General features: G+C 35.1%; 2 protein-coding genes across 2 annotated transcripts in view; both read right to left on the bottom strand.

Annotated features, from left to right (window-relative positions):
• LOC112459920 (argininosuccinate lyase) overlaps positions 1 to 17,943 on the bottom strand; it is a 261,202-nt gene that overhangs the window by 160,060 nt on the left and 83,199 nt on the right. Inside the window, exons 5-6 of the mRNA XM_025024293.1 lie at positions 15,874 to 16,005; positions 3,435 to 3,535 (exon numbers count right to left, since the gene is read on the bottom strand). Coding sequence (XP_024880061.1) covers positions 3,435 to 3,535; positions 15,874 to 16,005 — 233 coding nt within the window. The remainder of the gene's footprint in view (positions 1 to 3,434; positions 3,536 to 15,873; positions 16,006 to 17,943) is intronic.
• LOC112459918 lies at positions 6,044 to 8,013 on the bottom strand. Its single transcript, XM_025024291.1, has 2 exons — positions 7,478 to 8,013; positions 6,044 to 7,390 (listed from the first exon to the last, which is right to left on the bottom strand). Exons 1-2 carry the CDS (start codon positions 7,809 to 7,811, stop codon positions 7,221 to 7,223), a joined length of 504 nt encoding a protein of 167 aa, XP_024880059.1. The 5' UTR covers positions 7,812 to 8,013; the 3' UTR covers positions 6,044 to 7,220.

Genomic DNA, 17,943 nt, shown 5'->3' with positions numbered 1-17,943 from the left:
ATCTTTAACTTTAAATATCTCAGAAACTATAGGAAACCGCCACATAGTTGTTAAAGCAAAGTTACTCAGGCATGAACTCTTTATAACATATGTCAAGGTCAATGTCCGAGCTGTGTAAGTTTTTTTAAAGAATTACTGCAAGTAGCCAAGCTTATAAAAACACAATATAAAGACAAAAAACTAAAATTTTATGCTGACTGATTTGTTGATCCCTGATTGAGGATGATGATGCTGAACTGCCTTGAGCTAAGAAAGAAAAAATAATTTTTAACTATTCTTTTTCAATTTTTTTGCAAAAAGAATTGATTTTATTTTTTGCTAAAATTGCATAAAAGGTTACACCTCATCACCGATTTTATCGCCAGTTAAATATGTTGTAGGGGAGGTTTTTCTGATTGTGAGTAATTCTACGCAAGAAAAAAGTGGAGGACGGTATTAGTTTAAAAGATACAACAAATTGAAGTTTGACATTAAAGTTTGTATATGCTGTAATAATGTTATTTTTTCAGTACTAAAGGAATAATTTCCTGATATATGTGTAGACAGTACATGTGTGTTCGGGGGAGGGGCGGTAACCCCGCAAGCAGGGGTGGGTGGGGATGGATCTCGGTTCGTGTGAAAAGTCATGGATATTTTGTCAACGATCGAATTGATCGATTTTGCACAATTTGTTAGAAGATTTTACCATGCAATTACACCAATTTCTCAACCTCGTTAACGGTAACAATAAGTCGGTCAATTCGATTGCTGACAAAATACCCAGGATTTTTCACGCGAACCGACGTCTACTCTTACCCACCCCTGCTTGCGGGAAAGGGGCAGTAGCACATATTAGCAAATTACTTCTCTTAGAACTAATGTGATTTTATAATACCTAAAAAAAGTATTAAAATTGTGAAACTTCAATTTGCTATTTTTTTTAAACCAATGCCGTTCTCCATTTTTTTCTTGCGTGGAATTACTCTGAAAGACCCCCCTCCTACAACATATTTAAGTGGCGATAAAATTGGTGTAACCTTTAATACATATTTACCCATTTTTCATTACTTTTAAATAAAAATGTTCACAACCGTTAAATTTCCATGGTAAAAATACACATTAAGTTAGCCACCTTCGATGACTTTGACTTTGACATATATTATAGAAGTCACCCTCCTGAGTAACCTTCAGAAGGTCTTAGTCGTCACTCGTTGCTTATTTAAAAGTTATGAACAAAAAAGTTTGAGAAATTTACAAGTTTGTGTCAGTGCTAAGGAAGTAATTTGTTGATATATGTGCATAAACAGTACACATGTAGACAGAGATGGGTAGGGATGGACTTCGCTTTGCGTGGATGGTTCTCTGGACAGCATTGTACTTTCCAAGCAAAGGAAGATCCACCCCACCCCTCCTTGTAGAGCGAAACAAGGTATATCATTGTACGGTTCGAATTTTTAACTTTCTACGCGAACCGATGTCCATCTCCACCCACCCCCGTCTAAATGTATATTGTCTATATACACATATCAGCTTTACTTTAATTACTTCTTTTAGCACTGAAAAAAGTAACACATTACAGTATATACTGGCACAATTTTTTTCGGATAATGGCAGAAATGTATCCATTACATGACAATATTGTGTCTGATACAGCAATTACAGAAACAGAAGAAATGTATAATTTAATCTTTTTGTTATTTTTCAATAAAAAATTAAGGTCCACTTCCACCCACCCCCGCTTATAAGTGTACTGTCTATACACTGTGCTATCTTTGGATAGCATTGTACTTTCCACGCAAAGTGAGATCCACCTTACTCTACCTCATCCTTACTTATGGAGCGAAACGAAGTCTATCATTGTATGGTTTGATTTTCAACTTTCCACGTTAACCGAGGTCCACCTCTACCCACCTCTGCTTGTGGGGGAGGGGCGGTAGCCCCTCCCCCGCCTACATGTGTATATATTGTTTATGCACACAAATCAGCAAATTACTTTTCTTAGCACTGACACAAACTTATAAATTTCTCAAACTTTTTTGTTCATAACATTTAAATAAGCAACGAGTGATGGCTAAGATCTTCTGAAGGTCATTCAGGAGAGTGACTTTTGTATGTCAAAGTCATCGGACATGACTAACTTAATGTGTATTTTTACTTTCGTGTGACCAATCTTTAAATTTGAAAAAAAAAAAAAAATTTCAATGTAATGGAAATAAATAATTGGAATACTGGTATGCTAAAAAGACACCTACTTATCATAATCCACTAATGGAAATTAATAATTATTGAAAAAGTTTGATTTTGTTGTGTGTTATTAAAAAAGAAAAAGAATTATACTTATTATATTTTTTACCTTTAAAAAATATTTCTTTATTAACTTCGCGTAATGACTCTAAAAATCAGAAACGTAAATCAAGAATAAATTAATAATTTATAAACTTACCACATTCCACTTTTATTTTTATATTTTAATCTTATTTTTTATTAGTAAGTAACAAAATTATAATTATGAAAAAAAAGGTTAAAAATCCCTTTGAACTTTCCTCTAATCAACCTCGTTCGTCACATTGTCGTTTGACACACTGCCGCAAAATTGCGCAAAACTCACCGCAGTCTCGATCGCCAGTATCGACCATCAATTAAACACGCGGAAAAGTGTACACGCAACAGTACGCGCAATATATTCAACTTCAAAAATGCCCACTTTTCGGTCAAAATGGATTTTCGGTAAATATACCGAATAGAAGACCCACCTCCGATGACCTTGACCTTGACATATATTATAAAAGTCACCCTTCTGAATGACTTTCAGAGAATCTTAGCCGTCGCTCGTTGCTTATTTAAAAGTTATGAACAAAAAAGTTTGTGTCAGTGCTAAGAGAAGTAATTTGCTGATATATGTGTATAGACAGTACACATGTAGGCGGGGAAGGGACTACTGCCTCTCTCCCGCAGGCAGGGATTGGTAAGGGTGGACGTTGGTTCGCGTGAAAAATTGAAAACCTTAATCGTACAATGATAGATCTCGTTTCGCCTTATAAGCAGGGGTGGGGTGGAATGAATCTCACTTTGTGTGGAAAGTACAATGCTGTCCAGAAAACCATCTATGCAAAGCAAGGTGCACTTCATTCTTCCTCACCCCTGCTTACAGGGCAAAACAAGGTCTATCAATGTACAGTTTGAGTTTTCAACTTTTCACGCAAAGCGAGATCCACCCTTACCCACCCTGCCTACAGGAGAGGCAGCCCCTCTCCCGCCTAAACTTTTTTATTCATAACTTTTAAATAAGCAATGAACGACGATTAAGTTATAAGAAAAAGTTACTCAAGGTCATGTCTTTGACAACATATGTCAAGGTTAAAATCAACGGAGGTGGGTCCCCTATTCGATATATTTACCGGATTTTTTTTATTAGGGACTCATTGTAAAAGTAAATAATTAATGAATTCTTTTACCTTAACAACCATTGACTCCATCTAATTGGCTGTGCCCGTTGCATGTGTGTATATCCAGGCATAAGTACGTCTATATCTTGTTCCGCTTGAATTACGAGGACCTAATTTTTTTTAAATTAGCACATTAGTATTTAGCGTATTTTTGTAAATTAGTAGATTATTTTAAAATAATTGCAAAGCTGAATTATATTTAAAAAATTATTTCAATTTTTATTTTTAAAACAATTATGTAATTTATTTTTATAAGCAAAATGTAAATACTAAAAAATTTTATTTTAATAAAACAATTTTAGCAATTATAATGTTTCTACTATAATGTTTCAAATTATAGAAATGTTAAATTTTTAACATAAGTCATTTTTTACATAAATAATAAAAATAATAGTAAAATAAAATATTAGTATAAATTATTAAACATTTTGTAATGTTAGAATATCTTTCATTAGTATTGGATCACAAAAACGAAGTTATTTAGTCTATTATTATACTAAAAGATTTAGTTTTATACAGGGTGTCTCGAAGCATTCTTGAGGAGGTAGAAGGGATCGAGATAAACAAAAAAGGCCTCTATTATTTTGCGATATTCGCAATAGTTGAGTTATTAATTAATACGTCTGAGCGAATCGGCGTATAAGAAGTAGGCCGGATTTGGCATGTAAAATGGTGTGCAAATGCGGCGATTGGCGAGGGGCGTAATCACGTGTCGCACACTGCAAACCGTGGAAAGGGATAGCGGGCTACTGCCCGTGTTTATGTCACTACTCCCATGTCTCGCCCCATGCCAAGGTTCGCTCTCTCGCACCTTCTCGCTCTCTCACGCTCTCTCACGCTCTCACGTTTTTTCTCGCTCTCTTACGCTCTCTTTTGCTCTCTCACTCTCTTTCGACAATAAGAAAAATAAACGAATGTGATGCTATAAATAGTAAATTTACGAAAGGGAACGATCAAGAATCAATTATGAATTTACGCTAGTCTTTCGTCAATGTAAGATTCACGACTACGGTACGACACGATAAGAAATAAAATTAAATGAAAATTGTGGATGCTGATAATAAGATATTTATGAGAAAGAAATATAAAAAATTTATCGTATGAATTTACTTATAAGCTTTCGTTAATTTACTATTCACAATTACTATAGAAAACAGTGCAATTGTCTTTTATCGGGTTTTTTGTCTTTCGTCAGGGTTGCGATCAATGTTCATACAAGAATATTCGAAAACTCATATCAAGGAATGTAAAATCTTTAGTATAAAATAATAAGCGTTTCCCGTAAGATATCTGATGTCGATACATGACGTAACGATTACAACATGTAATCGTGTTCTGCTTGAGATGGTTTTACTCATATTTAATATATATATATATATATATATATATATATATATATATGTTACGGGAAATTTGATTATATCGGGAATTATGCATAATGGCCGGGCAATATGCATAATTCCCACTTCTTTTGGGATATTTGAATAATAAAAGCAAAAATGTTCAAATTAATCAAATTTCCCGGTCATTATACATATTTCACAATGTTAAATGATCATTTTGAAAAATCACCTTATTTGAGTTGATTTTCCCGGCAATCTTAAGCCCCTTGCACAATAGGCGATAGCGATGCAAAGTGCTACATGGATTTACAACTTTCCACGCGTGGAAAGTCCACGCATGTACTTTGAAGGCACACTATGTGTCTAGTTTAATAATAGTGGAGCCCCCCGCAGGGGGGTGGAACCTACTGCCTCCACGCATACACTTTTCACGCGAGACGAGTTGTCACATGGGTTTACAACTTTCCACGCGTGAAAAATGTATGCGTGGAGGCAGTAAGTTCTGCCCACCTGCGGGGGGCTCCAGTATTATTAAACTAGACACATAGTGTGCCTCAAAGTACATGCGCGGGCTTTCCACGCGTGGAAAGTTGTAAACCCATGTGGCACCTCGTTTCGCGTGGAAAGTATATACGTGGAGGCAGTAGGCAGGGCCGGTAAACTCCCATTGTTCTCGCGTTGCCAGTGTTTGTAGCGCCTCTACAAATCTTGCCCCACCTTTGAGGAACTAAAATTCAATATGGCTGTCGAACCGTTCGATTTAAATCCATAATAGCTGATTTTTTCATATTATAATTATTGCTATTTATAAAAATTATGACAGAAAAATGGCTAGGAAGCAAAAATTAAGCTACACTGCTATTGTTACAATTTAATTATTACAAGTTTTATTATAAATATTTCGAAATAGGAAAAATATATAAAATTATAAAATAGATATAGAATGTGTACATGTGTGTATGTGTTTATATGTATGTACGGTGTATATGTGTGTATATGTATGTGTGTGTGTATAAACATATTTTAATTTAGATGCGTATACCTGGATAAAGTACCTGCAAAAAAAAAACATAATTGTTTTAATAAATAACTCATTCTATTCCCTTATTTGCAAGTGTAAACATAATACTTTCCCTTCTTACCTTTCTTAACATATCTCATTGCCAATGATTTAGCTTGATTATACATATAATTTGGCTGGAATTCAGCTAATATTTTTTTATTTAATATTTTATTTAAAAAATTGCACCCCTGTTGGATAAATTTCATTGCAACCATATCCAACAACTCCTTCAAAGCAGACTTACAGTGCATTGTTAAATAATTTGTCTCCGTCGCCATGCTATTTAAAACTTGTTCTTTTAATTTGATATTGTGGCAAAAGTTTGGAAATTGCACTTCAGTTATATATATCGCTTGTTGTAATATATTTGTTATTTGTTCATTTTCTAATTTTTTTGCACAATCACTGCATATAGGTATCCATTTTTTACGCATAAAACTCAATATTTTGTGCACATTCACAAAAACATTTCTTGCTTCTACTATTGGTACAGCAGCTTCAACACAATCTATGTTGGTGTCATTATTTTCCATGCGTGCAATTTCTGCTGCGCGAAACATAGTCATTAATGCTAAGGAACTATCCGTTTCATTTTCTTCACAATTAGAAGAGACGGAATGCTTGGACGTAATATTAGCAGTAATTAGTGTTTTAAATGCCGTTCCAAATTGGTAAGGAGTTGGGTTGACATTCCTACGTCCTACGTCTTTTATTTGGCCGAAAAAATTTTCTAGTACGTCTTGATTTATATATTTTAAATTAAGATGTGTAAATCCACTTCTTTGGAGAACATCCCATAGACGTGCAGCACCTCGGATCGTCCACATCCAATTTTTTAAGCACTTTGGTGCATTTCTTCTTATTGGTTTTAGTGTTGTTTTTTCAACAAATTGCATATTATCCAACGTAAATAATGCCTTTTGCCAAAAACGTTTATGCGTGCTTTGTGGACTAATTATACTACTAAGGCCTTGTCCTTGTTTGCCATTAAAGGAATCGAATAATTTATCAAAGAATAATAGCGTTCTTGATGTAGCAGCGGCGCTTTCTGGCAACTGTATCGTGCCTTTTATAGTTTCAACAACACCTGCAATATAAATAAATAATGCGTAAAGTCAGAATATTTTTTTGCTTCTACAGTGCATGCAAATTAAAATTTTCCAGCATTTTTTTGATAAATGACCATTATTATTTACCTTGTTTATAAGATACGACTATAGCCATGTAATGAGCCACAGTATGGCTTAACACTTAGACAGCATATCTTACTCTCATCTTTGGAATCAAAGCTGGATAGATATGCTTATCCACTAATTTAGGCATCATCCGTTGTTGAATATCTGAATATTTGTTCAGTTTATCGATAGTATACAAACGTTCGATAGCATCTCATGTGGCGTATGGACATTTCAAATCTGTTGATACATTTTTGTTAAGCATTAAATGTTTAGTTAGTAAGTTATTCCGCACGCCTTTTTGCAAATGAACATAATCAAAGAGTGGTATAATTTTGTGATTTTTAAGAAAAATGGTGTTATCTTTTATATGTCCTTGTGGTTCTGAAAAAAATTTAATGCATGTTTAGTACTTATACAATACAGGTACACACATAAATACATATATCAATACATATGTAAATTACTCACCATTACCATGTAGTGCAGGTCGCGTTTGTTGTATCAATAAATTGATCGCTGCAATATTAGTTCCCCCTTGATCGCAAACGCTTGCAACTGGTTTGAAACCACACTTTATAAGTGCTAGCAACCATTTTTTGATGCATCTGGCTAATTGAATTGAATTTGTTGCACTATGACTGTATCCGTAGCCAATTGGCATGTGCTTTCCAGAGGCGAGACATCTTATATAAAAAACAATCGCATGATCTGCTATCTTTCTAGTTCGTTTTGTACCCCAATCTTCCAAGCCAATTATCTTATCATTTTTTGGATCATATTGGACAGCAGGTTGTATAGACATTTCGTCCCAAATAAGCACCACATATAAATCTTTAGGATCAATCTCTTTCTTAATTAAACATAAATATTGTAGAATACTTTTATTACACCCAGTATCAATAGGAATATTTCGTAATTGTTTCTTTAAAGTGACATGAGAAGGAAAGTGTAGATATTTAGAAAGAAAATTATATGATGTACGACATCTTTTAAAGAGACTTAAGCAAAACATTTTCTCTTCAAGAGTGTAACGTCTAGCCTGTTGAAAATAAAGACATAATATAACATAATAAACATATATAAGAAAATAATCGTAAGCCAATATTTATAGTCTGTTCTTATTTCAAGACCGTCTTAAAATTGTACTCAAGACGGTCTTATATATAAGAACCGATTATATAAATATCATCCATAGAATGCAATAATACAAAATATATGCATCAAAATTTTAATTTTATGTTTAATTTTATATATACAATTTTTAATAATTTTTAAATAAAATAAATACAATTGCAAACAATATTATCAAATAGCATGAAAAAAGAGAAAAAAGAAAGAAAAAGAAAGAAAAAATAACTAAAACAATAGAAAAAATATTGTTAATAAATTTGCAAACATGATTGAAGAATGATATAGATGAAGGATATACAATATTGATCAAGATATTAATGTACCTGAGGTGCCACTTTATCATGTCTTATTATTAGATCAAGTATTTGTTGTCGTATTAAAGAAGTTTTATCCTTTCTGCCTCTATGATCTGTAGTGCTAAGTATTATTCTGTTAGATGTACGTTTTTGTTTCATTTTCCGAATCTTTTGCTTTAATCGTCTTTGATCTTTTTGTAATTTTATTACTTTCTGATAAAACAATCGGGCTTGTGGATTTAATTTACTTTGTCTTGTAATTTTCAAAAGATTAGGTCTTCTTCTTGCAGATAAAGTATGTTTATTGTCTTTATTTAATTGCTTTTCTATTTCCTCTTGCTTTTGAGACAATACTTCTATTTCCTCTTGTTGTTGGTAATGCAACATTTCCATTCTCTCTTGAATTTCTTCTTGCTTTTGAAACAACATTTCCATTCTCTTTTCTCGCTCGTGATACAACATGTTCATTCTTTTTTTAATTTCTACTTGCTCTTGGGACATCATTTCCATTCTCTCTTCTTGCTCGTGATGCAACATTTCCATTCTCTGTTGAATTTTGTCTTGCTCTTGGGACACCATTTCTATTCTCTTTTCTTGCTCGTGATGCAACATTTCCATTCTCTCTTGAATTTTTTCTTGCTCTTTGGACAACATTTTCATTCTCTCTTCTTGCTCGTGATGCAACATTTCCATTTTATCTTGAATTTTTTCTTGCTCTTGGGACACTATTTCCATTCTCTCTTCGTGCTCGTGATGTAACATTTCCATTCTATCTTGAATTTTTTCTTGCTCTTGGGACACAATTTCCATTCTTTCTTCGTGCTCGTGATGTAACATTTCCATCCTCTCTTGAACTTCTTCTCGCTTTTGAGACAGCATTTCTATTCTCTCTTTTTGCTGTTGGTGCAATACTTTCATTTCCTGTTGTTGCTGATGGTACAACACTTCCATTCTCTCTTGTTGCTGATGCAGCACTTCCATTCTCTCTTGAATTTCTTCTCTATTTTGAGATATTGTCATTTCTGTCTGTTGCTGGAATACTTCTTCTTGCTGGAGTTGTGTACCCGCCTCTTCTGAGCATGCTAATTCCATGCATGGGACAGCAGTATTTAATAATCTTCGATATCTTGGACTGCAAGAGTAATCATTCTCACGAAAATGTTTATGACACACTCGTAACTGTTTTATAACGTCTTCATCTGTAATATTAAGCTTCAAAATCTGTAACCATCGTTTGCGGCGTTCTTTATTGGTAGGAATCCCATGTGACGGCACTATCTTGCCCGATTTGCATCCTTGTACACAGCACGATCTTGCCATATTTTTCTATTTCACACTACTTCTAATTACCTTTAGCAATGTTTAAAAAATATATTTAAACGTTCTACGTTTATGCAATGCACTACGACAGACCACGACAGACAATGTGAACTGAATGCGAACCACGTTGCTAAAAGTTCACGACAGCAGCCAACAGCAGCTGACCGCAGCTGACAACAATCGACAGCCATATTGAATTTTAGTTCTTCAAAGGTGGGGCAAGATTTGTAGAGGCGCTACAAACACTGGCAACGCGAGAACAATGGGAGTTTACCGGCCCTGGCAGTAGGTTTCGTCCTCCCCCTGCGGGGGGCTTCGCTATTATTTAAACTAGACACATAGTGTGCCTTCAAAGTACATGCGTGGACTTTCCACGCGTGGAAAGTTGTAAACCCATGTAGCACTTTGCATCGCTATCGCCTATTATGCAAGGGGCTTAAGATTGCCGGGAAAATCAACTCAAATAAGGTGATTTATCAAAATGACCATTTAGCATTGGGAAATATGCATAATGACCGGGAAATTTGATTAATTCTTCTCTATTAATCATTTTGACCGAACAAATTGGGAATTATGCATATTGCCCGGCCTTTATTCATAATTCCCAATTTATCATATTTCCCGTAACATATATATATATATATATATATATATATAAAATATATTGCTTTGAAAAATAATTGTTGCGCAACTACTTTTAAAAAATAAAACTCAAATGGTACGTATCTTTGTATTCCCATTCAATGTCTTCTCATTCCAACCCAAGCTTTAATTCTTTTTAACATAATTATAATATTACAAAGAATTATTTTAATCACAAAGAATTAAAGAGATAACGATACAAAATAAAAATATTTAATTAAAATAAAGTAAATAAATTTTTCTTGTAAAAAAACTTGGCGCTGCTTTTTTACTCCCGCTGCATATTTCCTTAAATTATGTTTTGCTTTCTTTTATTCAATCAAAAATTTTATACTTTATTAAATTCAATCAAAATTTCAAGGTCTAGCAGCGCCAAGTTTTTTACAAGAAAAATTTATTTATTTTTGTTAGAAAGTCAGATCTACGTGTGCTTGTGCCTTTAGGTCCTAGTTGCTATCGATATAGTTTAGTAACGCTAGACAGAGGACTAGTTCCTTTTTCGAGTTTACTTTCTAATAATGTACTGCTCTATGTCCTTCCTCCCTTTTTCCGATAGCTTCCGCGTGTCCACGCCAATTCTGTTCTAGCCAGTTCATTTTACTTTATATACATAACGCGGGCAGTGCCAAATAAATACTTTATACAAGTACTCTGCGATATTTTAGTTTCGCCCTATAACCAACTATTCCTAACAGGTTATGGGCCCAGAAGCGTTTCATTGACTGCGCGTGTTGATCAAAAGAAAACGACTTCTCAAAAATGGCGTCCGCGAGTGTTTTCTCGAACATTGAAAAATTAACGGAGAGTAACTACGAACTGTGGAAAGTACAAATGAAAAGTGTACTCGTGTATAACGATTTGTGGCAGTACGTTGACGGCACAGAGGTTAAGCCGCAAGAAAATGCACACGACTGGATAAGGAAGGACTCGAAGGCTCTAGCGCTAATTAATCTGAGCATTTCACACAGTCAGCTGAATTACGTAAAGAAGGCTGAGACCGCAAAAAGAGCCTGGGATTGTCTCAAGGGAATCTTCGAATCCAAAGGCCCAGTAAGAAAGGCCACATTATATAAGCAGTTGCTGAGGATGGAAAAGAAGCCGAATGTGACGATAACGCAACATGTGAATGATTTCACGACCAAGGCAGGGCAGCTGGAAGAGGCAGGCATTGAAATTCCAGACGAATTATTATCCATAATGCTGCTAAATTCTCTACCGGAAGAATACGAAAATTTCAGCGTAGCCATGGAATCACGTGACGACATACCAACGCTCGAAGTTCTCAAGGCAAAGCTCAAAGAAGAAGAAGCGAGACAGAACGACCGAGATGCGAAAACGACCGACGGTGATAAGAAGAGCGACGCATTGTTGGCAAGAGGGAGCACCAATCGTGGAAAGCAGTCGCGTGTGAACTCGCGTGTGAATCCGAAAGATGGCAACGCGAAAGTAAATACACAAAAATTCGACGGAAAATGTTATAACTGTGATAAATTCGGACACCGAAGTCGTGATTGCCGTGCAAAGCCAAAGCAAAATAAATCAAACAATACGGACAATGCTCTAACCGCGATCGCGTGTAATACAGAACTCACTACGAAATCGGGAGTGTGGTGCCTCGACAGCGGTGCGACCAGGCACATGTGTAATGACGAACAGAAATTCGAAACTATTAATAGAGACGACCAATCGAAAGCGTATACAGCAGGAGAACATTTCGTTAAGTCGGTCGGATCAGGTAATGTAAACTTACATTTAAGAGCAAATCGACGCGAGAATAATTCGGTAAAAATACAAGACGCGTTATACGTACCGGAGCTACGAAATAATTTATTATCGGTGCCGAGCATTACAGATAAAGGACATTCAGTAATATTTGAAAGAAATCGCGCGCTCATAAAACGGAAAGACGGTTCAACGATCCTGACAGCTACGAAACGGAATCAACTGTACGTCGTCGATGAGAAGATAGATCAAGCAATGTTGGCGAAAAATGAGCATGATAGAATAATAAGATGGCATCAAAGGTATGGACACGTAAACATCAATGATCTCAAGAAGATAAAAGCGGAAGGGATGGTGGATGGCATGAACTTTGTAACTAACCTAGATCAACTTAACTGTAAAGTATGCGCAAAATGTAAGGTACACACTCTGCCATTTAAAAGTTCCACATATCGCGATAAGGACGTGTTGGGATTAGTCCATTCGGATATATGCGGTCCGATAAATACCGAATCTCTTGGTGGTGCTAAATATTTTGTAACCTTTACAGACGATCGCACGCGTTATACCGAAACTGTGATGTTGCGTAAACGATCTGATGTTCTTGAAGCATTCAAAAACTACAAGCTGAAGGCCGAAAAGCAAACGGGTCAACAAATCAAGAAGTTACGAACGGACAACGGAAGGGAATATCTTTCGAACGAGTTCAAGAGTTTTCTGAAAAATGAAGGAATTACGCACCAGCTGAGCGTCGAATACACACCACAACAGAACGGAGTTGCGGAACGCAAGAACCGCACACTTGTTGAGATGGCGAGATGTATAATGTTACAAGGTAATCTCCCTCAATCACTATGGGCAGAAGCTGTCAATGCAGCAACGTATATTCGAAATAGATGTCCGACGAGGACATTGGATGGAAAAACGCCTTTTGAAGCATGGTCGAAACGCAAACCTTACGTTGGTTTCTTTAGAATTATTGGATCCAAAGTGATTGTACTGAATAAGGCGCAAAGAAGAGGAAAGTTTCAACCGAAAGGTGATGAATACGTCTTAGTCGGATATTCCGAAGAGTCTAAAGCATATCGACTTTGGAAACCCGGAACAAGAACCGTAATCAAGGCACGGGATGTAAGGTTCTTTGAGAAACAAGACTTAATCGACACATCAACGAAGGATCTTTTGGTTACGCCAGATGATACGGAAGCAAGTACGACTGATAATTCGAGTAACATTCTATTAAAACAATCAGATTCTCAAGATGAGGAATATCAAGAAGACGAAGAAGAGGACAGAGATTCAAACCCAGAAGAATCTACAACTGAAGTTAGGTTACAAGACACATCTAACGAAGATGGTGAAGTTCGTCGTGGAAGAGGACGTCCAAAATTACTGAAGACAGGTCAACCAGGTAGACCGAAGAAAATATATCAAACACAAAACACGAAGACTCCAGATCCTGAATCTGTTCCAGACGCATTAAGCCGTGATGACAATGAAGCATGACTGACCGCCATGGATAGTGAGTATAAAAGCTTAATAGAAAATAAGACTTGGATCTTGGTACCTAGGCCAAAGAATAAAAAAATCCTATCAAATCGTTGGGTATTTAAAACTAAATTTAACCAAAAAGGCGAAGTTGAAAAGTTTAAGGCCAGGTTGGTTGTACGAGGACATACACAGCGAGAAGGAGTGGACTACGAAGAAACATTCGCGCCGGTTTCGAGGTACGAAACCATCAGAACACTTCTTGCCGCATCTGTGGACGAGGAAATGCATGTCCATCAAATGGACGTTGTATCGGCTTATGTCCAGGGCGAGCTGTCAGACGAGGTGTATATGGAGCAACCCGAAATGTATGTACAAAAGGGCGAAGAATCGAAGGTCTGTAAGTTACTTAAACCTTTATATGGCTTAAAACAGTCGGGTCGAGAATGGTACAATACGTTTGATAAATATGTAACGAATAATGGAGGCAAACGTACAACGGCTGATCCATGCATGTATGTATTCGGTAAAGGAGATGATCGAGTCATTCTATTAAGTTACGTCGATGATATAATATTAGCTTCGAAGAAAATCAAAAGATTGGAGTTTGTGAAATCTAAATTGAAGTCAGCATTTAAAATGATGGATCTTGGACCGATACACGATATCCTCGGTATAAGTGTCGAACGACAAGGTTTAACCGGAAGTATTTATCTTTCTCAAAAGAAATATATTGAGGAACTGATAGCAAAATTTAATATGGAGGACGCAAAGACGGTATCGACGCCGATAGAGTCAAGCACAAGAATTACAAAGGAAATGAATCCGAGATCCAAAGAGGAACGAGAAGAAATGAAGAACCGACCATATAGGGAGCTAGTTGGCGGGCTGATTTATTTAGCAAACGCAACACGCCCAGATATAGCGTTTGCAGCTAGCACTTTGAGCCGATTTTGTACCGATCCAGGAGAACTACATTGGAGTTTGGCAAAGCGGGTATTGAGGTACCTGAAGGGAACGTCACACTATAGTATCAAGTACATTAAAGACCAAAACGCTCTCAAAGCCTATACTGATTCGGATTGGGCAGGAGATACTGATGACAGGAAGTCATGTACAGGAAATATCATCATACTAGCTAACGGTCCAGTTAGTTGGAAGTCGAAGAAACAGGCATCGGTGGCTCTTTCAACGATGGAGGCGGAGTATGCTGCGCTTGCCGAAATATCGCGTGAAGTAATATATGTAAAAAGACTCTTACCGTACATGGGTTTCGAGAAGTTTGTAAAAGACGCAATTAACGTATATTGTGATAATCAGAGTGCAATTGAGTTATCGAAAAATGCGGTATTTCATAAACGAAGCAAACATATAGATATTAGCTTTCATTTTACTAGAGAACTCGTAGAAAAGAAAGTGATAACGATTCAATATCTAAGAACAGAGTCAATGATTGCCGATATTTTAACCAAATCTTTATCGAAAGATAAACATTTCAAATGTATTTCTATGTTACAACTAGAATGAAAGTAGGAGATATGTAATTGCACAGCACACATCGATAGAGGGGGTGTTAGAAAGTCAGATCTACGTGTGCTTGTGCCTTTAGGTCCTAGTTACTATCGATATAGTTTAGTAACGCTAGACAGAGGACTAGTTCCTTTTTCGAGTTTACTTTCTAATAATGTACTGCTCTATGTCCTTCCTCCCTTTTTCCGATAACTTCCGCGTGTCCACGCCAATTCTGTTCTAGCCAGTTCATTTTACTTTATATACATAACGCGGGCAGTGTCAAATAAATACTTTATACAAGTACTCTGCGATATTTTAGTTTCGCCCTATAACCAACTATTCCTAACAATTTTATTTTGTATTGTTATCTCTTTAATTCTTTGTGATTAAAATGATTTGTTGTAATATTATAATTTTATTAAAAAGAATTAAAGCTTGAGTTGGAATAAAAAGACTCTTGAATGGGAATACAAAGATACGTACCACTTGAATTTTATTTTTTAAAAGTAGTTGCGCAACAATTATTTGTTAAAGCAATATATATATATATATATATATTTTGCAATTAACGCAATTTAAAGATTTCACATCTTTTTTTGAAATACATATCACTTGGGTTGAGTTAGGTAACGCAATTTTGTGAATTATTTTGTTAGGGAGAAATAAAGCTACTACCATTTAATACATATCACTTGGGTTGAGTTAGGTAACGCAATTTTGTGAATTATTTTGTTAGGTTATTATTTTACTTACCTCAACGAACTTCGTGATTCTTAATAAAAGTTTGTCGATGGATTTTCTAAGCCATAATTTGGTATCGGTTACAGTCTGATCATTGCGACTTCGACCAGTATGTAGTTTCTTCGCTACGTCACCAATTAATTCCTGTATATTTATGAAATAATTATAATGACATAATAATCTCTTATTAATGTATAAAGCAGGGAGCATTTCAAAATTAAAATATTAATTAAAGAATACAAATATCTTACAAAGATTTGATTTGTATAAAATTCTGTGTATAGAATACAGGATATTTATATAGAAAATAAATATCTTGTAAACATGTTGAAACTAGGATCAATGATCCCATTGTGTGTAAAACATAGAAGGACAACTGGTTAACAACAAACAAATTTATTTAAGATGTTTAAAAAGATCAGAGGAACTTTTCCTTTTACTTTATCATATATCTATACAGAGAAAAAAGATATGATGCATACAACCAAAGATATTTAGTTGCAAGCAATATAGCTGCATCGCCCTAGTTATCTTTGAATGATGATTATGTGTATGCTTGATATGAATTATTTACTTTGATCAACTATATCAATGCCCATACAGTATTGATTGTTACAGCAATGTTTCAAAAGCATTTCACCCTTACACATTTCATGTGAATTTTATTTGTTAACACTCTGAAACGGAAGCGGTGAAACGCGCAAAAAGAATCGCGAGAAAGATAATAGGTGTGATTTTAAACAGCACCAGCGTAAAAGGGTTAAAAAAATTAACTTTCCTGCTATTCGGCAACAATAATAAAATAGGGGGTATTCGCTATATATGCACAATGTTCCATTTTAAATGCCATAAGCAAATATCTCGAAAAATATGGAAGACATGGAAAAACGTTTTAGACAAAAGTTGTAGTATATCAAGAAGAATAAATAAGGATAAAACCATTTAAGAAAAAAGACATGTAGTTGCATATTGGAAAATACATAATTCTTTTGCAAAGCAACAATGTGTTTTCTTTACACCAATTGATTTATCTTATTATTCTGTATCTAAAAGTGTCAAGGTAGTTACAAAAAAATTAATAATTTACGAGATATTTTATACTTCATGTCAAAATGTACTCGAATAGAACATGAAATATCTCGAAAACTATTAATTTTGGTAAAACTTTACAATAACGAACCCAGCCCCGATGACCTTGACCTTGACATATGTCGTCAAGGTCACCCTCCTGAGTAACCTTTAGAAGGTTTTAGCTGTCGCTCGTTTTTTATTAAAAAGTTTGGAAGTTTTTTTATTAACAAAAAAAAAGTTTGAAAAATAGAGCAGTTATTTTGAGTAAAAATGACTAATATATATGTGGAAATAGCACATGTATGAACAAAGGAAAGTTTTGACGTAGAACTACGTCTTTCTCGGGGGGTATGGGGGTATAACTGCAACGTTTTCTTGCAACGTTTTCATGCAACGTTTTCTTTTTCTCGAAAAGTATTAAAGAAAAATATACTTTATTATATAGTTTTTGAAAGCTCTCGATGTAAGCTAAATGTTTTCGTGGTTAATTTTTCGATATGGGTTTGTTCTCGAAAAGTATTAAAGGAAAATATACTTTATTATATAGTTTTTGAAAGATTTCGATGTAAGCTAAATGTTTTTGCTCATCGTTGGTAATGTTCTCTTGATACTTCATCGATTTTTCGAAAGTTTTTTAATATTGGGAATTTTGGATAGTGCGACCTCTTTGTTGGTTGCTAAATGTTTTCGCTCTTCGTTGGTTATGTTCTATTCTAATAGACGTAGTTCTACGTGTTAATTGCGGCACAGTTGTTACTGTGCTTGTTAATTTTTTTTAAAGCAGTGAATGGAAATTTTAAAGCAGTGGAAGCCCACGCATGTACTTTGAAGGCACATTATGTGTCTAGTTTAACAATAGTACCCTACTGAAAAAAAATCACGTCACGAAATCACGTCATGAAATTACATCACAAAATCATGTAACGAAATTACGTAATTAATGACATAATTAATCACGTAACGGATTGTTCCAAATCGGTACGTGATTTTAAAAATCACGTAATTTAAAAA

Source organism: Temnothorax curvispinosus, unplaced genomic scaffold (genome assembly GCF_003070985.1).
Source record: "Temnothorax curvispinosus isolate PA1 unplaced genomic scaffold, ASM307098v1 QBEX01010230.1, whole genome shotgun sequence".
In the NCBI taxonomy this organism is placed as follows: Eukaryota; Metazoa; Arthropoda; class Insecta; order Hymenoptera; family Formicidae; genus Temnothorax; species Temnothorax curvispinosus.
This window is presented reverse-complemented; position numbering and strand designations above follow the sequence as displayed.

Coding starts and splice junctions, on each gene's coding strand:
- LOC112459918 (XM_025024291.1), bottom strand. CDS start 7,811: ATGTCTATACAACCTGCTGTCCAATATGATCCAAAAAATGATAAGATA. Junction 7,391..7,477: donor ACCTGCACTACATGGTAATG/GTGAGTAATTTA, acceptor AATTTTTTTCAG/AACCACAAGGACATATAAAA.